This window comes from Dermacentor silvarum, chromosome 5 (genome assembly GCF_013339745.2).
Source record: "Dermacentor silvarum isolate Dsil-2018 chromosome 5, BIME_Dsil_1.4, whole genome shotgun sequence".
Classification (NCBI taxonomy): Eukaryota; Metazoa; Arthropoda; class Arachnida; order Ixodida; family Ixodidae; genus Dermacentor; species Dermacentor silvarum.
Window position 1 is genome coordinate 160575607 of NC_051158.1, and position 24586 is coordinate 160600192.

The 24586-nt window shown below is 45.8% G+C and overlaps 1 protein-coding gene across 4 annotated transcripts in view; it reads left to right on the plus strand.

Moving 5' to 3' along the window:
• Window positions 1-572: 572 nt before the first annotated feature.
• Window positions 573-24586, plus strand: part of LOC119453829 (uncharacterized) — a 51274-nt gene continuing 27260 nt past the window's right edge. The window contains exons 1-5 of one of the 4 annotated variants that reach the window (XM_037715873.2): window positions 573-1233; window positions 4742-4802; window positions 8278-8526; window positions 13569-13838; window positions 19825-20065. In XM_037715873.2, the coding sequence (XP_037571801.1) occupies window positions 898-1233; window positions 4742-4802; window positions 8278-8526; window positions 13569-13838; window positions 19825-20065 (1157 nt within the window). In that variant the 5' untranslated portion in view covers window positions 573-897. Of the gene's footprint in view, window positions 1234-1360; window positions 1563-4741; window positions 4807-8277; window positions 8527-13568; window positions 13839-19824; window positions 20066-24586 lie in introns of those variants that run through there. The other 3 variants (XM_037715874.2, XM_049668563.1, XM_049668564.1) reach the window with 3 other exon arrangements.

Genomic DNA, 24586 nt, shown 5'->3' on the forward strand with positions numbered 1-24586 from the left:
AGCGGTGAACTACGCTCCAGAGGCGCCGGTCGGCACACCTACCCATCTAGGCGTGCGTCTAGACGCACGCCCCATCTAGCCACCGTAACGTCGCTACGGTGGCTAGATCCCGTAACGTCGCTATAGGGGCTAAAATATATCGACGGTGCCTACGACTGTTTACAAACATGGTGTAGGTCTATACACAAATAAAATTGCAAACAAAAATGGCTATATTTGGCTACGAAATATTTTGCACTTTTTTTCTGTTTGGCTACACTTGGGCTACAACTTCTCTAGCTTTTGGCTAGGCCGCCTCGTCGGACCTGGCAACACTGCATCGTACAAGCACGAAGTTACGACAGCATGCATAGCAATACAAGTGTAAGAGTAACGAGATTATTTCAAATGACCGCCTATGTCCAGCTATCGACTATCACTTGTTCTAGAAATCAACAGCGGCGGCGATGATTTGCGATGAACGTGCAAGCGCAACCGGCCCTGTGCGCCGGATCCGGCATCCGTCAAACCGAAAGCGTCGAGCAGACGACGCGTCCCATGAGCCTTTGCGAGTTAAAAAAAAAAACGGTAAAATATACGTACTGCTGTGTTGCCGTCCACTGCATCGTGGCTGTTCTTTGACAGCGCGTTTTCGTTTCACTCACATGTTGTCTACGCGCGTTGTATTCGCGTTATCAAATTATCATTACAGTGCTGTCGAGCGGTAACCATAAAACGGTTGTGCTCTACCACTTGGTTGGTTCTTCATTTTATGACTGAAAGCTCGCGTAGCGCGGAAGCGTCGCCACGGTCGCGTGTTTTGACAGCGCCTCGTACAAAGGCGTCTGCTGTTAGTTTGCTGCTGCTGCAGTTGCAAAATTTTCGGGAACGGCTCTTGGTCGAAAAAAAGGCCCAGCCATGGAGCGGTGCTGCTGCGTGCCTCTCTGCCGCTCGCGTCCTGCTCCGGGTTTCATCGCGTTCCACCCGCTGCCTGCGGAACCGTGCGTGCGCCAGGCGTGGATCGAGTTCGTGCGTTCCTGTCCCAGAGGCGGCGTGCGCGAATGGGCGCCTCCGCCATCCGGCGAGGCGTTCGTGTGCCACCGACACTTCGCGCTCGGCTCCTTCGATTTCCGACAGGAGGACGGTCGCCCGAGCGTGCTCAGGGCGTACCTGAAGGCCGATGCCGTGCCCACCGTCTACCTCGACGAGGAAGGCCGGTTCGTCGCCGCCGCCGCGGACAAGGCAGGTACCCAGGTACGTTTTTTTTTTTTTTTTTTCATTCTCGTGTTCTTATCTGTCATTCAGAGATAACTAGTTGTGCTGGCGCTTTCGATTTTTGCAAACACTAACTGCGCGAACAACGAAGCTCACATTGGTAAAACTGCAGCGCTCGCAAAGGACGCAGAGGAAGTTTACAAACAAGCGCGCGCTGTTTGTAAACTTACATTCTGCGCGCTGCAGTTGTTTTTGCCGTAAATGATCACCAACTCATCCAGTAAGTTTCAGTTCTTTACCAACGAAACTGGGAGAAAGGAATTGGTCGGCAGGTCGGAGGGCACGTGGCGTGCATGAATGCAACTCCAGTGAGTCCAATGCATATGCTGTGCAGTCTGCCTTGATAACATTATCTGCTGCGTAAGATGAAGCATAATCTTCATCCATGTTCTACGTCATGACCTATCAGCGTGAAATCGGACGGAACACAGCAGGAGAGACGCAGACGAGACGCGCGTTTTATGCTTATTGATAATGACCACGTGTGTCGCTTGAGTGAAGCTCTAGCCTGGCTTTTTTGTTCAGCGAGTCCTTGTGTCGGTACCGATTCTTTAGTCGTGTCCTAAAGCAACCTGTGTCTTGTTTGGGCAGTGATGCAATTTATTGCTTCCTGTTCTTTAATTGTTCCCGTTGTGTCTAGCTGTGTGCCAACTAGTCTGGCCTGACACATTAATCACTGCTTTAGTTGCCTGTCGTATCATTTCTAGTCATTATTCTCAATTCCATGATTGCAAGAGCTATTTGACTTGTGATATTTTTGGTGCACTTAAAACTCGTATCTGAGAATACGAGACCTTTCTTAAATGTAATGATTGATCATTAAAGATCGGGAGCAACTGAAAACTGATCAGTTGAAATTGTAGAACTGGAGTGGAACAACTGACACATTTATCTGACACAGGTCATGTTTCTTCTTTCTCTGAAAATAAACTAAGCAAGTATGCAGAGTGTTGTGTAATGTTGCGACAGTGTTTTGACGAACAGGGGAGAAGGTATGAGTGAGTCGGTGCATTGACTGTGATGAGAAAGCAAAAGAGTTTATCTACTGAGCTAGGTTAGAGGAGTTTGTGCACAAAGTTAGGCACGGCAGGATAAGGTGTCTGTGATGCCTTGTGTTCATTCCTTAGGTGCGAGGACTGTGCTTGCATGGTGCCACAGGTTCTATTAGAATCCTGGTAACTTCAATGAACAACAGTCTAGCATTGCAACAATGACATAAGTTCGCACAGGGGTGCCTTTCTCTTATAGACCTTGTGAACTTTGCGGCACTGCTACCGCTGTAAGACAAACCGTGCCACTGACAACTTAATTCAGCGTATTCTGGTTGGGATCCAGGCACATAGAATGACAATATTGTGAAATGGAAACAATGTCTGCGGCCTTAGGGATTCAATTTGTACTCTGCAAAACTTATTTTGCTGCTCAAACCTGCAACGAAGCTAGGGTCTTCAGATCCCCGGTTCATTGAGGCAGGGCTGGTGGAACTTCACATTACTCAAACAGAGAAGCAAGATACCATTCAGACAGACACGCCATGTGAAGGTACAGTCTGTTTCACACTTAGGGGAAATCTCGGAGCGCATTGCATCGCGATGCGGCGAGCGCTGGAGTCGGGTGCCGGAAGCAGCTCGCGCAGGCGCAGACGGTCGAGGCGCGTTATCTTGAACTGCGTCGACTGCTATGGCGGCGCGCGCTCGCCGCATCGTCGGTAAGCGTGCGACTGTCAAGGGCAGCTCATCGTTGCTGCGGGCACTAAGCCAATAATGTTAACTAAACGTTGTGCGACGCCAACCTCTGAGCCTTCATTGGCAAATATGGGTTTCTACACACTTCTTTTGACAGCACACTTCGTTTGTTCTTTCGAAAGGCCGAGGTACTGAGTGTGTGCACGCATATTTCTTCACCGCGTGTGCTACCGTAATACGCAGTGACAAGAAGGAGACACCAAAATGTGTGCACAACGATTAGTTAACATTATCGGCTGAGTGCCCGCACTAACGATGAACTGCCCTTGACAGCAGCACGCTTCCCGACGATGCGGCAAGCGCGCACCGCCGTAGCAGTCGACGCGGTTCAAGATAACGTGCATCGACCGTCTGCGCCTGCGCGAGCTGCTTCTGGCACCCGACTCCAGCGCTCGCCGCATCGCGATGCAATGCGCTCTGAGATTTCCCCTAAGTGTGAAACAGACTGTACATGAACGTTAGGCTGTTAAAACAGTGATTAAACAGCTCACACACTTTGCCTTCCACTGCACAGGATGCAAATAAAAACCAACATTTGAAAAGACAAAAGTTGTTGGTTGTGTCTAAGAGAGAAAGGAGTGGTAAACATAAATTTACATCCTCAAAGAACATAAAGATTTCGGAAAACAGGATTTTGGCTTTCAGCAAATATTTGCTGCCTGTTGCCTTTGAATGGACCAAAAGTGCTTGTGTTAGAGACAATGTTGTTGTGGGGGCTAGTATATGAAACATCATGGCTAGATTCGCTGCTTTGTGGCTTAACAAAAAACAGTTTAGCGCTGCTGCCAATGCTTTTCAACCATGTCACTAACAATACCAAACAGTTCTTACATTTTGCTGCAATCTCACTAAAATTGTCACTAATATTCTCAACTGAATTTTAAATAACGTAGGTTGGTTTGGAAGACTATAATATCAGCTAACAATTTATTTACCAGCAGGATTTTAGAACTTCTTGCTGGGTGAGTTGGTGCATGGCTATGCTGGGAAAAGTTGCGGGAACAAAATAATGAACACAGGAAAAACGACGTAGGCGGAAAGAGCGCAAACTATCAACTGGTTTTATTTGCTTCAAAGAAACAAATAAAGGCAGTTGATAGTTTGCGCAATCAAGAAAGCTGTTTGTAAAGCAATTTTTTAACCTTGAAGTCGCTAAAATGTTGCAAAATTGTTCTGTCATGTCTTTAAAGAATGCCTGTGGTCACTAAACAGACAAAAAAAGGGGGCCGTTAATCTAGCAAAAGAATTGCTAAAATGGCAACACTGCAGATTAGCAACAAGGTAACACAGATAAAGCAATGCAAGAACTCACAATTGTTTTGTTCTCCTTTAGAATGTGTCACTCACATGCAGAATTCAAAAGTGGTTTGAGAGACAGCAAAACCTGACAAAAAGGATAAAGTGGCACAGATGAAAACTTTTAACAGCTCACTTCCTTCTTCAACATGTGTGCTAAAGAGATCTATCTTTATAAACATGGTCAGGTTGAAAAATTCAATTTCTTTTTAGTTAGTGTTATGGATGGCGTGTTTATGCATGTATCAGTATGGGGCATTCCGAATACCTCATTAATCTGTCTTTTAACCTGATCGAAAGGGTGTGATAACTTTAGCCTCGCTAAAGCGGGTTTCACATGCAGCACAGTGAGCAGCTAGATTTTCAGGTTGTGCTGCTGAGAGTCGAATTTTTTTTCTCTCGGTGCCACTTGCGTTAGTAGTAACTGCATTTTGGTTGTTCTGCAGGGAAGCAGTGTTCGAGCGCAGGCTGTCCAAGGTTCACAAGAAAACAGCTGTCCAAGCACAAGTTAGTATGTGCTCTTGAGTGCTTTGAACTATTGGGGTCGTACTCTCTGTGTTCTGTGTGGAGTTCAGTGCAAGTATTCGCTGCGACTTTTCCACCACAAACAGCAAACATACTTCATTGCGGCAATATGTAACGAAGACCTTGATTACTGCGAGCCAGTACCTTCTGTAGGGCCACATTGCAGGTTTGCTAGTGGTCGTTGGAACCTGCAATTATCAAAATGCTGCAGTGAATTTTACAAAGTGTGGAGAAGTCCTAAAATTCTGCTTTCAGCAACACTTATTGGATCATGTTTGTACGTTTGACCACAATCATGTCAAATGGCCAAGCCAGTCAATCCAGATAGCAGTGTTGTGGTAAGAATTGCCCCTTTTTGAGGTGATTGGTGGTGAAGAATGCAAGTTTTTCACTTTTACCACAGATTTATGGAGCTGCATTCTATGAATGCCCATTGAGATCATTATGTGTGTTTGACAGGGGTATGCTTCAGTGTCATTCATTCGGATGCCGAGCGGGCTGAGGCAATATTTTCAGCTGTTCATATTTTTGTGTAAGTGAAGAAACTGCAGAAAGAAAAATGCTGGCATTCCTTGGGCTTCCCTAAATAACTTGATTTAAATAGGTCTTCTGCAGCCAGTTTCAGTATCGCTTCTGGCGTGTCATGACATCATGACGCAGAAAGCAGCCACGTGGGACCAGGACATTGCGAGGTTCTGACACTCACTCTGGCTTGCTCGGTCACCTCCTATGCCGGTGCGCATTGGGAGGCCCAATTTGGCAGCGCAGCAGAGAACCGGGCGAAAAATGACAGGGCAAATGGAGTGCAACAAAACATATCTCCGACAGCATACTTGGACTGTACAAAAACCATGGCCATACCATAGTTTCTTGGTGTTCTTGTTGTTTTAAGAGCTTAGCACTTGCTGGTGCCACTGTTTTATGTGGCAGCCATGTGACCGTGTAGGCTATACAGGTACACTCGGCCACAAAATATTGCGGTGCACGCGAGCGCATGGCTAAACGGTCCTCCTCGCCTACTGGTGGCTACGCTCGGCTACACGGGGCACCTGGCGGCTACACCAGTGCACAATTAGGAAGCGCAGAAACAAGCACGCTTGCAGTCATGGAGGGACGTGCATGCGCGCAAGCATCGGTCTCACTTTTCTAATTATCGGGCAATCAAAGAAAGCAAATTTGAACAAGAAAAACAAATCATTTTGTGAAATTCCAGAATCGGTGACGAAAGATGCGGTTTCGCAGTGTCAATGATATCTTCCCATGGCAGTACGAATTAAGCGAAGCCAGCCATGCTTTCGCATCCGTTCCGCTCCAGCGGCTGATAGTGTTGCCCTCAGTGGGAAAACGCTGTCGTGAAAAGCACCAGCAGTGGGAAGTGAATGCTTCGTCTGCCTCTTGCTTGAACGCGTCTCTGAAATTCAAAATTGTGCACCCTCCAGTACCCAAAGCACACAGCGTGCAGGGCGCAATAGTATCTTATCGCACTTGGACTTTATATGGAACGTCGTGCTGCTTCACTTCGGGGTTCGTGCAGCACGTGATTTGAGAGGTTTGTTTGCAAGCAGTCGCTTGTAGTTAAACCATTCGACCATCTGCATCTGTGGAAGTTGCCATTTATTGTCTCAGTATTCCTTCGTGGTGTCAGTGAAATTTCATTATATATTGAAGTTGTGTATAAATACACTTCGTTATATAAAGGTTCTAAATACGTGGTGTTCTAAGGACAAAAAGTTATTGTGCCGTGAATTTCATGCTATTAAAGTTTGTTATATCAAGGTGTAACTGTGTATATATTTAGGGTAACTGACGATAGTCTGAAGCAGTCTGAATCAGTTGCATTACGCTCCTCGAACATGCACCTGCGTGTCGAGTGAGCTCTTGAAGAACATTTTGCAATGTGGGGAACGTGGCTTAGATCATGGATCTGGGTCATCAAAGTGGTGTGATGTAATACTAATGCATTTACTGCTAAATCGACACTGAATATTTACCACATGGTAGTGACAGGTTCGAGTGGCTGACATAGGGAACTTCAAAACCAAAATCAGTCTGTTTGGCAATCCTGTGCCCCAAAAAAATGGTCCAACAAGGCATTTGTATTGGCAACCCTGAGAACTCTTGTTAAAGTAATAAATGCAGACAGCGCGTGTATCTTGTGAAGAAAAGAAAGCACGTGGATTCATACTGTTGTGTACAGACCCTGGCCGCTGAGTTCAGTGGATAACTTATCTATGCCGGTCAACCCTGATTATGGAGAGCGCCGTCTTCCGGGGTTCAGACATGCAGAAGCGAGCAAAGAGCATTGCAAGCAAAGGACACGTGGCCATATATTTGGTAGGAGCAATAAAGGGACACTTAAATAATGCAAGTCTGATAAAGCATTCATTAAAAAACTTTATTTGTATCAGTGTTGCGGTGATAGGTTGATTATTGGAAGAGGAAGCAGAAGTTCTATTCTTCAATTTCATGTCGTAACCTAAGCTCCAGGAACGATTGTGACCTCACAAATTTCGATGGGGTTTCTTTGTATCTGGGCTGTGTAGATCCATAAATGTTCTTGAGAAACTTTCGCAGTTCAGTCTTTGGCTTCTTTATAATACAGTACATTCAATCTTTGCCAACAAATAGTTAGCTATGCTTGAGCAGGTGCCGTTAAAATCTACGATGTCACAATGAGCTGGTATGAGGACTTCAAGGCAGTATTGCTATCAGTCTTTTATTTTTGAATCTTTTCCGCTTTACCAAGCCCATCCTTGGGACAACAGTGGCTCTTTTGATATTGTTGAAGGGTAGTGTAAATAATTTCTCTCCTTAGTGTCCCTTTATATATATATATATATATGGGTGATCAATAGGTAGCTTATGGCATGAGTTTCCTGCAAAAGTTACGTTGAAGCAGAGGGTAGTGCACGGATTTCATGCCTTTAGCTTCAGATGCTCTCAGTGCCTCTGCAATGGTTCGTGCTTCGTTATCACTGATGCCAACAATGAATCGGTGCTGTGGAGCTTGAGAAAGAATGGAGAGGTATGTGACCCACTGGTGGATCATGAGGCAGGAATCGGAACCTTGTATAGCGAACCTGCTGCCTCTCCCAAATTTCCAGTAATGCTTACAAATCTTGGACTAAGCTCCACGAAAAATACATTCTGTTCGGCAAAATGTTTCACTCGTCGGTCTCCGATCTTTCCGTTGGAAGTCTGTAGTAAGTAAATCATGGTTATTAAATTGCTCATGTATCCGTCAGAAGGCAGCTGCTCGGAGCAAGCTTAAACAAAAATGTGTGGTATCCTCCTCCCCCCTGTCCCCCATCAGTGCTGTGTATGCAAGCTTTTTAAAATTTTAAAGTACACGGGTTGGCAGGAGTGTTGTAAAGTTGCTGCTACATCAAACATGTTGAGCGCTCAGCAAGCATGGGTCAATTTGTAACCCTATTATGTTGCTCATTTGTCTTTCTAGGCTCGCAAGGCACAATTTGTCCCAGCAAGAAGCATCAAGTGCCGTCCTTGACGAAGCAGCTTATTGCAGCCAAAGTAGCCCGGATGGAAGCAGGCACGCAGTCTGAAGTCAAGGCGGCTGGAGAGTCCATATCAAGTACCGTCAGTGCTGCTGTTTCATCCATGGAAGACAGTGGGGCTGATTTGTCGAGAACTATGAGTGCACCTGAGGTTACCTTGCATCCAAACCCAGAGCCATCTAGGGAGGAAGGTGATTGCATTCTTGTTTTTAAAGGGGGCAAGTATATGAAAAATTTGGGATTTCTATTATTTACAGTTGTTTATTGGTGCAACAAAGACCAGCACTAATTCAGTCTAGTCTGGTGAATTATTTTATAGAGATTCAAGCTCCCATTTAATTGGGCTCAAAGCATATTAGTGGAAATAAAGAAGGTCTAAGATTTTTTTTCCCAAAATGTTCACGTCCGAATCATAGTGCAGGTATGTTGGTGTGTCATTACACATTTCAAAGCATTTTAGCATGTTTGGTTCATCGTGCAGTGTAATCCTCATTTAGCTCTAATCTTTTAATTGCAATAGAATCTTGATAATTTCTTGATGAATGATAAAAAATTATGGGGTTTTACGTGCCAAACCCCCCCCCCCCCCCCCCCCGCGGGAGTCAAAGAAAGCAGTCAGCATCACTTTGACGTTGCTGCAGACTTGGCGGGCCTTCTTTGGTCTTGGTGACATGGAATGCTTCCACTGTAACGACTGGGATTTGGTCTCCGAGTTGTACCCGTACACCCACGACTCGTCACCAGTGATTATGGTGTTCATGAAATCGGGGTGGGGTCACTGTTTGTGGAATCCAGCATGTCCTGTGAGACTTCAACATGAAGTTGCTTTTGCTCCACCGTGAGCAGCTTCGGCACGAATTTCGCCGCAACTCTCTTCATGGCCAAATCTTCAGTCATAATGGAATGTGCAAAAAAAGTGCTGATGCCCACCTCTTCCGCAATTTCTCGGATAGTCACACGACGGTCCCGCATCACCACAGCGTTCGCTTCAGCAATGACCTGGTCATTTCGGCATGTTGATGGCCGACCGGAGCGTGACTCGCTCTCCACCGATGTGCGGCCGTCTTTAAACAGGTTGTACCACTCCTTAATCTGTGTGCTGCTCATAGCATCGTCACTGAAAGCCGTCTGAATCTTCCGAATGGTTTCCACTTGGCAGTCGCCCAGTTTCTGGCAAAATTTCATGTAATAGCGCTGCTCCAGTTGCTCCGTCATTTTCCTTGCAAAAAAAACCCGATGGGAGCACTGCGCACTACCTCACTGAAACGCTGCCTCCCAGCGACTGATGATATCGGTATGCGGGAAAAAATTCGGGCATGCCCACGAAGGTTCAAGGTCGGCTGATGCAAGCATGCTTGTTTCATATCCATCAGCTGTTCGCAAAAAAAAATAAGGTCGGATACTTTTCTAACAGACCTCGTATGAAGGTCTGCAATATATTTCTTTTTAGCAGTACAACTTCTTCAGAATCAAGTGCTTTTTTTTCCTCTGAAGCTAATGAATTAGTGACGTTTGTTCATACTGAATACCAATGAAGTTCTCAGTTTAACAGCAGACCTGTGTATTGCGGCAATATTTTATTTAATTATTGCATAAAACATTTGCTTTCAAATTTTTCTCCAAAATACAGAAGGGCTGTCCCAACTTTACAGCAGATGGGTTATCGTAAGGCCAATCAACGCGACAAACGAAATGACCGTGCATCATGTGACTCGATCACTGCCAACGGTAAGGAGCAGGCGCACTCCACGCAGTTTCATTGCCAGGTGATTTACCGCCTGTCAAACATTCTGAAATCTAGATTGTCACGGCAAGCTGGCACCCAAACGGGTGGCTCATCAGCTGCGTTTGGTTCGGAGATCATGCGTGCAGGTTAGAGTGACTGCTGTTGACGTGGCATGAAGTTTGTCGCCACGTATTCAACATGATTGGCGGCTGATTGGCCCGATCTTCTCACGTGCTTTCAGACTTTGCGAAATACACATTGCTGTTGTTGCCGTTACCTCTGTCCCCATCACGTTATCATTTCAATCGGTCCGGTCGACCCGGACAAACCTTGACTGATCTGGCCCCAGCCAACACGGCTCTATTGTGTGCGATCTCTCATCTGGCCGACATCGGAGAGCGCTCACAGTGAGGAAGTCCACTACCACGTCAGCTGGGGCGGCCCGACCGCGGGGCGCTCGGTGCTCCATTTGCACCACTATCGAAGTGAAACGCTCGCTTGGCCGGCATCGAGCACAATGGGCTCCACGGTGCACACGACATGTGGTACTGCGCAGGTCTTCATATCGAAAATTCTAAAGCCCGAATAGTAGATGTTCGAGTCGCTAATTGAATTTTTTGTACGTTCACTAGTCAATTGAATTCGGTGATATTCGAGTATTCGCATACCCCTACTTTTCATTGCTTTGTTGAATCCTGAAAAAACAGGCTTAAGTTGTTTCAGACATAGAACAAGACACAGTTTTCTACAAAAATTACTAGAGGGAACTGAGGCACTATTTTCGACAGAAGCCAATAGCATGGTATTTCAGCCAGCATAAAGCATGATCGGTATGTATTTGCCCAAAACTTCGTTCTTCTGGCTTCACATAGCTTTGCAACTTTGCAAATTGATAATTCTCAACAAGGTATCGCACTTCTAATCCAATACCTTGTTGCAATTGTTGCAACTCGTAATTATTTTGTTTATTCCCTTTGTGCATTTAGAAAATATGATTTCCTAGAAAGTTGGAAAGATTAAGAGCAATAAATAATCGCCAAGAATGTCTGTAATCTGAAGCACCAAGAGGACATCTTCTCGATGCTTCAGGTTAGAGAAGAAACAAGAAAAGACACCAAAGCATGACATGCATGCTAGACCAGCAGTTGCATGACAGAGCGATAACTGGTGACATTTTTTACAACACTCATTCCCATGATAGCTTAGCAATCGCAGCTCTAGTAATTTATATAGAAAACAATGGTGCCATACGACTAGCCTAAACTCTCCGACGAATTTTGAAAGATTTGAAATCGAGTGACTCGTAGTAATCGGATTTCTAATTTTAAGCCTCAAGTGCTTTTTAACAGTAGTTGAAAATTGCAGATACAAAAAAAAATGCTCGTGTATCAAGTTTAGAACTCTAGCTCAACAGTAAACAAACAAAATATGCCACAACTCTGTAAACTGCATCTAATAATAAATCTAAAGTGGCTAAAATTGATGTATTATATGCCCTTGTAACGTAATCCACTAATTTGTGAGTAGGACTTCCACAAAATACTCGTAGCCGTTGTAACATTTTCAAATAACCGATAAATCCTTGTACAGTTAAACCTGGATATAACGAAATTGCCAAATTCCCAAAAAACTTCGTTATAAAGAGGATTTCGTTATATGCAGGTGTGGCACGAAAATTCGAAAAAGAAACGCTTACCGTATTTACTCGATTCTAATGCGCCCTCAATTGTAACGCGCACCCGTTTTCCGTTTTGGTCGAAGCACTCATCCTTGGAATGTCACACCAGGTACCGGATGTGTGGACGCGTGTCGTTTCGCACAAGCGCGAGGCATCGGAAACGAAGAGCGAGCGTCACAATGACGTCATAGCGTCGTATAGTGTTACAGTAGAACCCCGCTGTTACGTTCCCGGGGGCTGCGTTTTCCCGGCTGTTACGTCGTTTTCGGCCGGTCCCGGCACAGCTCCCATAGAACCCAATGCATTGGTAACCCCGCTGTTGCGTCGCAACTGTGGGACCGTTCCCGCATCACACGTTTCGAACTGCCACCCCGCGCCGGCCCGAGCGGCCATTTTGACTTTTCATGTCGCTTGGCTTGGTGGCTTGACGATGGCAATGGCCGCCCAACGTGCCGGGGGCGACAACTATGACGTATTTTCGGTTTCCGCCAGCAAAAGTATGGCCCTTGAGATCCGTATGTGCAATATAAAGACGGTGTCTATGACGCGTTGTGGCCCTAAAATTGGTTTTGGCTCATAGATATTCCGTATAAAGTCCAAGGGCAATAATGCAGTCGCCGCGCGCCGTATGCTGTGTGTGCGAGTGAAAACGTGCAAGGGGAGCCGACGACCGCGTCTAAATCTCGTGTGTGCAAGAAAAGCAAGGAGGAAGCGCGCCTTCTTCCGTTGCGCTCGAGGCAGCGGCGAGGGAGCGAGGGGGGAGGGATAGCGGGGCGGTGTTCTACTGTACTCTGGCATCAACTGCGTACTGCGCGGCGGCGTGCGACCGTATCTTGAAAGCGATCTGCGTTGGGGCAGAGTCTAGCAGTGTAGGTGCATCGGCGGCTCGTAGCTTTGTGCATGCTGTGTGTTCTCGGCGCTCAGTTTGCGTTGAAGCGATAGACAACAGCACGAAGGTCACTTCGTTCGCTTCTGCGGCGCTTCCACACGCCACCAGCGTTTGACAGCGCGTGTCCGCGCTCATAGAGTGTGATGTGTCACAGCGTGTACCAGCGCGTCGGCAACATCAAATGGAAAAGGAGAGAGTGCCGGCTTGGGCGGGCTAGGCCAGCTGCAGCCAGCGGCAGGATCAGGTTTTAATGAAGGGAGAGGGAAAGGTCACACCCGCGGCGACAAGATCGCCAGGTCGAGGGATGCAGGCCCTCCTCGCACACGTGCGCTCACTTCGCATTCTGTCGAGGCGGAGAAGGTGCTTCCGGTAACTGCTCGCGCAAAAATGACAAAATTTGGGGCGAAATCTCTAGGTTGTCGGAGGGGAAAATTCGCTATATCGAGGGGGTCTCCCGCTGCCACTTCGTTACGTAGAGGTCTCAAATACATGTGCTTCTATGGAGTAACGGCGGGGAATAGAAAAACTTCGTTATATCCAGGAATTCGTTATATTGAGGTTCGTTATTAGCAGGTTTAACTGTATCAAATTTGTCTGCTCTATAAATTCAGTTCACAGAACTCCAATAGTGTCTGTTTTTTGATACAGAGTTACAGATTTGTAAACGTCATGCTAGAATTTTCTTGAAAATTATCAGTTTTCAGGAATTTTGTATGAAATTCCAGACCCGAAATCAAGATTGTGCTTCCTAGAGTCACTGTAATTTAGAATTCTTTCTGAAATGCAGCAAATTTCATTCAGATCAGTTCAGTGGTTCTCTCATAAAAGGATTTCTGTGTTTTTCATGTATTTGCATGGGGAAATTGGAGTTAGCCTGGAAGCTTCCTTTTCAGTGCTCTGCCTATGTAGCGTTATCCTTCGTGACATTGTTTCGGCCCAGGCTCGTGTGGCAGAACACGTACCAGGAACAAACGGCAAGCATGCTCTGTCACGAGGCAGCACGTCATGGCCAAAGTTGCTCGACTGCACGCAAGCGTGCAGGACAAAGTTGAGGAGGCCGCCAAGTCCGCATCGTGCTCCGTTGGAGCAGGTCCCACATCCATGGAAGGCAGCGTGGGAAACGCCTCCAAAAGCGCGCAGGCTGCAGGAACTTTGGATGCATCCGACGTTGCCTTGAATGCAGAAACAGAGGATCCAGCTGAAGAGAAAGGTGATCTGTCTTGCTTTTTTTTTCTTTGTATTGCATATTCCTTAGTCCATTACTTAAAATGGCCGACACTGTTTAGATCCTTGGCCAGATGCTAGTGGAAGGCTCAATGAATATGCGAGTACAGGCAATACAGCATTAAAAATGCAAACAAAGAATAGGAAATTATGCTTTCAGTGTACACTTTTAGCACACTACCGTCCACACCCATTAAAACAGGTCTCTATAGGACCCACTTTTGGATATACAGTCGAACCCACTTATAACAATATGCTAGTGGCAGAAAAATCCCATTGTTATAATCGATAATTGTTATAACCGGGTTGCATGAAAAAAAAAAAAGCAGAGGGGGACAAACATTTCAATTAGACAGAAAGAAGTACAGTCGAACCCCCTTATAGCATTACTGGTTTGAACAAAACTCAGATGTAACAATGAGCAGCTGCTGCACCATCAACATTTGTGGGGGTGTTCTATGCTAAAATAAACCGCTTACTTCAGTGTTCCTATGCCACATTATTGGCTATAACAATTAAATTGGGCACCACTAATTAAGTGATTCTGCATTGTGGGCACTGATAATTCGTAAAACTGTGCGAAGTGCCTACGTTGTGTGGCGGTGCGCGTTCATTCTATGTGTTTCCACATGCAACAAAAAAGCAGAGTCAAAGCATCATCATCACTTGCTTTTTCGTTTGTCGCATGGTTTCAGGTTTTTCAAGTTTAAGTGCCAGCTGTGTCACATATATCATCACGTTTTCTCCAGTGCTGGTGTGTTGTGTGCCTACAATTCTTGACTGCATGAAAAATCGCAGCTGCACGCTCGTTTCTGCTAGTGTACGAAGACGGTGACAGGATTGATGGGCTAAGCTGACTTAAGTTTTACCGTCCACTTGAACATAGTAGACATGCAGACATTTTGCGCTAACTTGGAAAATAGTCACCAACAGGGCACCAGTAGGCAATAGCTGGAATAATAATGAGCCCATTCGTGCGGCCGCTTTAGCGACTGTTATCGAGTCCCTGAGCGTTGTTTGCAGCTTTGTTGAGTATAGTGGTGGTGACTGAGATGCTGCAGATGATTAGCACGCTAGAGATCATGGGCGGTATTCCCAGGTGATCACTTACAGATATAGTTCCACTTTCGCACGAGTCAGAGGCAGATACGCCTGCGTATATGGCAGACAGCGTTTCTGGCGCTGTGCCAAGGTTGGTACCTTTACACACTGCCAAGAATGCTATCGTCCATATACTTCGCCGCGTCTAGCACCGATTCTCGCTCAAGTGAAACTACAGTTAAACAAACCTAGGTATAACGAAGTTGGCAAAATTGGCAATTTGCTTCGTTAGGTAGAAATTGTGTTGTATTGAAATACGACCTTTTCTGCAATTAAGAACAGTCGCCGATCAACTATCCGAATCATCGGGCAATCGAAAAAAGCAAATTTGAATGAGAAAACAATTAATTTTGGTGAATTTTAGAGTCGGCGACGAATGGAGAAAGATGCCGAAAAAGATGGTGGCTTGATGTGCGCCATCTTCCTGCGTGAGCGGGGGAGAGGGAAGGGGGGGGGGGTGAGCACATGTTAATGTTATCAAGCACTCAGTTGGGGAGGGGGGCACAGCCGCAAGCCGTCCGTGGTTGTGCATGGATTTCAGTGCGTCTAGCGCATACGGTGCCCGTGCACACTGTTTTTAGCAGTTATGTGCAGCAGGTGCAAAGGTTGGGTGACCGTGGCTTCACGTGCACTGTCTTCCCACGCGTTCAGTACTGCAGGTCTAATACGTAATCTCTAGTTTCTGAGATGCTTTCAAGTGAAAGGCACAGTTTTCTATCCTCTCTGCCTGCGCTCTCTGTAGCGTCGTCTGTGCAACACTATCAGCTGCAGTGGCAGAGTGAACACGAAAGCTTTGCAGGCTATGCTTCGAACCCCCGATGTGAAGATATCCTCGACATGGCATGAAACTGTATCGTATCCTTGATCGCCGACTCCGAAATTCAACAATATGATATTTTTGGTAACTGAAATTTGTTTTTCCATTGGCCCCATAATTTGCAAAATATTGTGGCCCCTTCTGTAGCAGAAAAATCTGCTGGCAACTCGACGATTTCGCATAAATGGTCGAACTTCTATATAGTATACAGTCTAACCTCGTTAATGCGTATTCGGCTGGGAACTACGTTTAGGTACACACTAAACAACGTACAACTTAACTGCCAATGCAAGTTTAGCGGCTACTTACCGGCTGGAATATAACTACGTCGCGATGCTCTCAAACACACACTCAGACAGGCTTTATTTGCGGGTAGGCAGCAAAAAATCGGCGATCTTCACTCGCCGCCGTGGTGGCCTTGCTGACACGACGGAATCCTTCAACTCGGTAAGGCGTGAGCCAGTTTGCCCATGAGGCCCCGTTTCTCTGCGAAAGTTCGCATGACGCTCAAGGCACGAGCCGCGCCAAATAATGGAGTGCCGTTGTCTTCTTCTGCATCGTCGTCATCATCACTTTCGCTTGAAGCTGGGCGAGGTGCGACGGTGGCAACATTGTCGCTATTCGAGAACTCCGGGGATGTAACGTCGCCTTTGACATCTCGGAAACTGTCAAAATTCACTTGCTCTGCAGCATTGCCTTGGCGCTCTAGTTGGATTGAATTCGACAGCAACAGCTAATTCGCACCAATAGCGGCAGCTTCTTTACGGTACCGGAAGCCAAGCTCGAAGGCCATGCTCTTGTGCGCTGCAGTCGGCAACAGCTGTATGAGCAGGAATTACGTCATGGTGGCCATGTCTTAACATCACTTTCACTGGTGACTGTCGTCCGGGCATTTCAACTCAAGAATTGAACATCTGTACTCATGAGATTTTGCCGATTTTGTGCCTGTGCGTGTAGAACAGGAAAGAAAAATTATATGCACTAACCGTTTAGTGGGCAATGAGCGACTACGGCTTAAGCGGTCAGCCAATACATAAGGTTCCCATGGGGGCTAGGTAGGGAAATCTTCGCGACTACGTTTAAACCGCAATTACAAATTAAGTTGGTACGTGTTAACAAGTTTTGATGCACGAAGTGTCAATTTTACCGACTTCATTATATTGAAGCTGTATTGTAGTGGTTGGTGGTCACAGATAAAATAAAACCTCAGATTTACAGCCTCAAATCTAGCCTTAAAACCTCAAAGGCTAGTACCTTTGAATTTTTATTGCTATAGCAATTGTATGGACACTCCAGCCGTGCTTGTACCATTGCTGTCGCAATGTGTTGGAGGTCATATGATCTGCAGAGTTTCAGAGGCTTGGCACAGTTCATTCCTCTCCCTTTGCCATTCGCAAAGGGAGTGGCAACACAGAACATTTACTGTAGGAAAAGCGTGCGCACTCCCTGCTTCTGTCACAGCTCATCACGCAAGCGCTGTCACTGCAAGTGCTGACAGTCACTGAGTGGACTTTGTCCATGCATACCTTTGGTCGCGTAACACCAGGCATGTTTAGTTAGTACTAAGTGAATGTGTACTGCAATTTAAACTGCCATTAAAACTACGAGCCCTACGTTGTGTAGTGGTTTTGCAACCAAAGCCATGTGGACTGTCCCGTAGTCCCGCATCACCGGCGAGCCATATGGTCTTGCGTCGCACGCTCTCCGCCTACTTCAGCGAGTAAAGTTGCTGTTGCAGATAGCGGTTCTGCAATTTCTGGTTTCTCAAGTTGTCTGCGAGGTGCCTTTGCACCTTGCAGACAACTTGTGGCCAGCAAGAATGTGTACAGTGGAACCTCATTGATACGATTCTGCGTAATACGTTTTTCGGGAAAATTGCACTTTTTTTTTTCATGCGGTTCATACGATCGCGTTTTCACCTGAAATTGGACTGCAAACTGGTATTTCTGAAACTCGTAGCTTTATATTCAACTGTACTAGATAAAATTACATTTCAACGACCCACTAACAACGTGTTAAGGGCCGGCGGTGGCACATTGCACGCCACAAAAGCTACGGCGAAGCAGGTTTTTGGTGCCGTGGAAGGGATCGGTCCCGGACCGATTTAAATGGCCACGCGCCCTGGCGGCAAATGAGCCGCGAGCGAAGCAGACCAATGAGAGCTGCCCCCTTCGCTGATCATGCACGGGCACGGCCCGTCTGGAGACGCGCGCTCGCTCTTTAGAGAAGGTCCCCTAGTGTGCCTCCAAACCGGCTGTGGCGTGGATCTGTAGTCATGCGGACCCGCCCGACCGCTATTTTCGCACTCGTATTATCGTATGCTTGCGTCAGCTTCCGCTCGCGCTTGTTTTAGTTGGCTTTTCAGGCGAGATCTTCATGCGGTCACTCGGTTGAATGAAGCGCCTGCCCTCGTCCGCCAGTCATATCGCTCGTTGTGTCACGGTCTCTACAATGTTCCTTTGTTTTGGAAATCGTAGCCTCGTGGTGCCGTGACCTCCATAGCTATGTCAAGGAACTTGTTATCTTTCAAAATAACTTGTTTATGGACTTTAAAAAAAATAAAGTTCAGCAAGAACTGACGTGCTGTTTAAAGTTGCTCAATAAAAGTGTGTTGGCTGCAGTTCGTGTGATGTGATGCTTCTCCAAATAACACGTGTGTTATGCGGAGCAGTATTACTTGGCGCCACCAGAAGCGTTGCTAGCGAGTTTGTCACCAAGTAAGCCTGTTTTTCTTACGTTTTAGGGCTTGCTTTGGATGATGCGATTTTTGGATGATACGTTTTATTTTCTGGTTCCCACGAAGATCGTATCAACGAGGTTCCACTGTATATTCTTTCAGTGCGTTGTGTGCTCCTGGTTGACCTTGGCATATTCAAGGCCACTGTCGCCAGGCCATTTTATTCAGTTTTCCGCATTAACGGCCGTACTGGTCAAGCTAGTATGTTTTGCAGTCGGATATTTGTTGTTGCTGTTGATGCTTCAACCCCATTCAAGCTATGACATTTTCGTTTGTCTTGAATGTATGCTAACAATGCTAACCAGGTGTTGTGCGTTAAAAGATTACGGGGCTTTACTGTGCGTGTATTATGTGTTCTTTGTATAGACCTTTTCATTGGGTGAGGAGGAAAACGCATGCTGCTAGCTTTCGTGAGAAACGCGAGAAAAAAAAAGCGAGATTGCCCCCTTTTTTTTCACTGAAATGAAAAAAAAAAGACACTGGCTAATGACTTAATAAGACCTCACATGGTCATGCCAAATGCTTGTACCATGCGCTACATAGAACAAACGGATCTGTAATCCAGCATCTTTAATCCAGGCTGGTCGCTTGACCACTAGACAAGTGTGATTCACACTGTACAGTATGTTCTTATTATTAACCCAATCTCTTTTTGTTGTGGGCAGAAATTTCGTCGGGCAAGAAAAGTACAGTTCTGCAATGTATCTACAGATAACAATTTGAACTGTTGTCAAAGTAAACAGCTCAACTTATTCCAAGCCATCGGGATAGTCATGTTTCATAACTACTCATTGTTGCTAAATCGCAGCTGAGAATTTCGGTGAGAATGCCACAATAAGGTCACTTTCGTGAAACAAATTTTCAGTAATACACAACTGATTGCCGAGGCTGATTGTAAGCTCAAAAGCACACACACACATCATGCTGGGTGCTCCGTCCGTCTCAACGCCAGTGGAAACTCCGGCCATGCCGACTTAAATCCATTCAGTTTGTCTCACGTAACCAGTTTCCCCTTGGAAGACGCCTGGTCATAGTAAATAGACCGCGTGAGGGCAAAAACAACTGCCAGAAACTGCTGCTGAGCCTCTACCTGGCATACAACACTGAGCGCTCGCCCAAGCTAGCATGCCGACTGCCCATAGATGGCGGTTCTGCCTGTGCAATATGGCAGCACCCATGAAAAAAAGCTGTGACCGTGACTAGGCAAACGCAAATCCAACTCAATTGAGGCGAGATGAGACCAGTGTGTGGCACTTGCAAGAGTTCGCACAGATCACAGTTTGCCGCCGCTAACATACAGAATGGTGGCCCCTACAGCTTTGGACTGGTGCCCAGCAGGACCGTCTTCGTGCAACCGTGTCAGTTGGCCCAATGCTGTGACGAGCAGTCTGATACGCATTTGGGAAGATTACTACCCAAAACTGAACTCCAACACGGAGAACACGTCCCTTTACGAGGAAATGGCGGCAAAGCTCAATGCTGGTCTTTCACCTGGGGAAGCGCTCTATACGGCTAACCAAGTGCTAGTCAAGATAAACAGACTGAAGAAACGTTATTGGTAAGTGTGGCATGCATCTGTGTGTTCTTGTTTTGCAAGATGTTAAAGGGACACTAAAGGGAAATATTAAGCTTGGTTAGATCAAGACTATTCGTCTACAAACCTATCGCCATCTTGTGTGTGCCAATGTATCACTGTGATGTGTAGGAAATTGCTCCGTAGGTCCTGCTGCTGCTTCTCAACTTTAATCGCTAGCGCTAAGACGGAAGAGTTGACGTAATCCTCACATGGCCTCCCTTTCTAGTACTCTTTGTGAATCAGCCAGTGCGAACGTCGCCCAAGAGGTACCATATTCCAAATTAGGTGGTGCCACTCCAATCTTCATCATTTTCTCACTTACAAAGTGTCTGGTCTGGCTGCGAAAGACAAATTTGTTATTACAGAAGCCTCACCATCCAATCTTTTTTTACCTTATATTCCTATAGTGACCTTTCAAAAGAGTACTGATGCATATCTGAAGTTGTAAGAACCCTACCACATTTTTTTTTTTTTTTTGCCCACTGAATCTTGACACTTGGGAAGTATGAACATTGGGGAAAATTCGAAATTTTACTTTGATACTGACGTTTTGTTTCGGAATGCTGGACCTGCTGTCACGAACAGTATCGCGACATCATCAAACAACGAATTTTGCTGAGGTTGCATAGCAGTGAAGCTAGGTGCGATGTTGCCCGCACAAAAATTACCTAGAGTGCTGCTGGCATTTCTTCTGGTTCTGCTTGCCTGTTGCGGCTGCATTGTTTGCGGAACGCAATGAATCGGTGTATTCCGCCGTCATGATGCATTCACCTTCTTGGTACTCAAACCAAGCTTAGTCGTACAAGAACAGGTGTTATAGTTCAAAGTACAGGCTGCTGCAAAACTAGCCGGTGTATTTTCTTAGATTTATAGGACTTTGACCTTCACTTAAAGGGGCACTGACACAAGAATTTCTAGTTTCTTCTCTCTTTAATTGAAAGTTCCATACCTCCGAACACCAGGGGAAATACTGTCAAGACTCAGAATGCAGTAAATAATTTAATATGGTAGGTTTTCTACTGCCTGTTCCGGTTTTGTTCCTATTGTGGTCACATGGGAGCAGAACATTGCAATGTTTTGGCACTCGCTCCAGCTCGCTCATTCGTCTGCTATGCTGCTACAGCAGCCCTCGCAACGAGTTGCAGCATACGAGGCGACCAAGTGAGCCGGAGCAAGTGTCTCAACGTAGCAACGTCCTGCTCTCACGTGACCACATGCTGTGTCATGGTGTCGCAGCACAGCATCCTCCTGGGAAGTGTAACCGAAATTTGTTGTAGGTAAGCTAATATATTAAATTTATTTATGGCACTGTGAGGCCGAGACACGCTCTGCAGGACCTCAATAATGTTTTTCATACCATAACATACTCTGAGGCTCGTCACTACTTTTTCTTAGAGCTACACTTTGATCTTAGCCAAAAGGCCGAGAAGCGCCATTAAACCCTACATAACTAACTAACTAACTTTTTCTTAGAGGTCTAGGACATACTTTTAACGTAAAAGAATGAATAGTTTAAAATTTCATGTCTATCTTTTTCAAGAGACACGCGAGGCAAGGTTGCATTTGGTTGAACGGGGGGTGTTTAATGAAATGAGTCACCACTTTGACAGAGCCCATTTGCTCTATTATTGTTCCAGCTTACAAAGTTTCAAAAGAAGTGGCAATTGAAATTCATCTGCCAATGAGCTGCGAGCTGGTTGTTTCCTGTTGGTAGTGCAACTCCTTTGTCTAATCAACCCAGGTTAACCCAGTTTTGACCACTTGAACTGGATGTCAACTGCTCTGTTGAATAGTTTTTTTCTTCAAAAGAAACTGTATGGGATTCATTTGTAATATGTTGTAGTCTGCTGGCAGATCAACTTCTGTGGTTTCCATCTTGGCATTAGCATGGTGTGTCTTATCGGTAGAGAAAATTGTCGTGGAAGGTCTCAATTTCTGTTGTGCCTAATCGCACCCACCAAATGGGTACAGAGAATACAAGGTGCTCAATCTTTTTTCTAGTTACAACCATGCGAAGAAAACGGACGATAAGGCCCGAGAAAGTATAGGAGACATCGATTGTTATGTTGAAATGGAGAAAATTTACAGGGGCACGGCTGCCATAGCTTCTTAAAAAGCATCACACGCGTAATGTGGGAAATGTGAGTTTCGCTTCCATCTGCGCAAAGTTGACTTTTCGTGCGCTTGCTTTTCCGTGACATTTTCTACATTTCAATTAACCCTAGCAACTAATACCACCTATGCTTCATTCGGCTTCATTGTTCATTTTCTTCATGTTGCTGTGATCAAATGGGCATGGTCATTTAATTCCCCAGATTTCATTGAATTGTCGTGGTAGCCGTTCATTTCCAGTGACAGGTAAACATTTACGTTAATATCCATGATAATTGTTAATTTTATAGTGTACTGCTATTCAGTCCCCTTTTCCTGTTTTCTTTCTTTCTTTCTTTTCCCCATCTTTTGTAATTCATGTTTAGCTCTACTATGCCAGATGTTGCCACAAGATGTTGTCTCATTGCAACTGCTTTGGTGATCCGAAAGCTGTCGCCACGCACAGTTTACCTCTTGTACCGTTTTCTTGCCAATGCATCCAGTAATAAGGATCCCAACCACTTGTTGCCCATGGCTGCTCAAGTTGAGGCATCACAGCAGCTGTGCACATTGTTGCACAAACACGGAAACCCTGCGTTGTGCATGTTCTGGCATGCCTATCCTTTCATTCTGGTTTGATTCAGGCAGCCGCACTGTAACCGGTATATCGTGTCCTGCAACTGCACTACATAAGCGATACGCGTATACATAGTGCTATGGGAAAATTAACGGGAGTCTGAAAAGACCGTCTTATATCCGGTCCTGCACTATAAGCGGTTACGTTATAAGTGGTCTATACTGTATTATCCAACCACATTGTATTATCGGGAAAATAAAAAAAAACGTAATATCATGAAAAATGTATTACGCAGAATTGTATCAACGAGGTTCGACTGTAGTATTTACTAAGCAAAGTCTGTACTCTATATACAGTAACCTCCACAGTATATTTTACTACAGAGGTTATTCTACAGTTGACTTACGTTAATTGAACCTCAGTTAATTCAAACTCGCTGAAAAGTCTTGTCGAGAAACCATACAGAAGAAAACTCATTTTGCTCGAACTCAATATCGTGCCACTTCGGGTTATTCGATCCCTACTGACCTGCACCGGTGCCGCCTTAGCTGCTCAGAGGCTACTATAACATTGAAAACACAAGGAATTTAGCAGTAGATGCTACTGGCTTCCCTAGTTGTGAAGCTGTTTTGCATAAATTTATTTTATCTTTTGAGTGGCCGACTCTCGTTCCACCCAGTAAGCAATTCGTTGCTGCTTGTTTGGTGTCGTGTCAAGCTGAGCCAGCGTTTAAACATGTCGGCGCTGTTCCCCTCATGTTAGTCGAGTCGCGCTTCAAGAGCAAAAAACAAAGACAATACAGGGTACTCCAAGCAATAAAAATATATTTGAATTCTTTTATTTTGCTGCCGTTTATTAATTGAACCTTTAGGATAATTAAAGAATCTTGAACCAAGAACCTCACGAAACAAGAAGTTGAAGCTGTCGTGGAGGAGAAGATTGTACACGTCATCGAAACGAAACTCGAGGCTCTAATTGAATCGAAGCTCACAGTGATAGTTGAGTCCAAGCTCGAAGCAATCTTACAAGCGAAATTGCAGCCAATTCATACTCAAATCGGCAACAAGTTCACGACACTCAGCCACACCATGGACACACATACAGCCCAAATCAATGAGATGAAATCCCAGCTCACTAATTTCATAGCCCATGTCAAGAACAACTACATGAGCCACGCGGAACTTGAGGAAGGGCACGGAAGGAAGAAACGACGGCCACACAGCAAGACGCCTTCCCGTTCGAACTCTCTTGAACGGGAGCACGTTAACGCACCTGGGGCTCCTGTGGATGGCAAACTCTAACTGCAAAACTCCCATTTCGCAATCGACTTTCCGCATCTGGCACTGGAACTGTAGATCCTACAGAACCCGCTTAGCAAATCTACAAGAATATCTAAAGACAAATCAACCAGACATCATCGCCCTCCAAGAGACCAACACCAAAAAAGTTAGGCTTCCAGGATACAACACCCTCACCATAACCACAAGAACCGCCATACTTCTCAAGAAGACAATTACGGCCCAAGAACACAGGATAGAAGACACCACGATTGAGAACACTATAGCGGAAATCATACCCGACCGCAAGTCGCATCAAAGCCTCTACGTGGCTAACGTATACAGCCCACCGCGAGACCAGCTCGCGGACTACGATCACTTCATCCGCGAACTCCAAAAACGCACAAGAGGACACCGGCTCGTAGTCGTAGGGGACTTTAACGCCCCGCACACGGCCTGGGGCTATGCCACCACTACGAAGAAAGGCGCGAGAGTCCACGACGCCGCTCAGCAACACGGCCTCACGTTGTGGAACGATTCGCTCCAGGCTACGAGAGT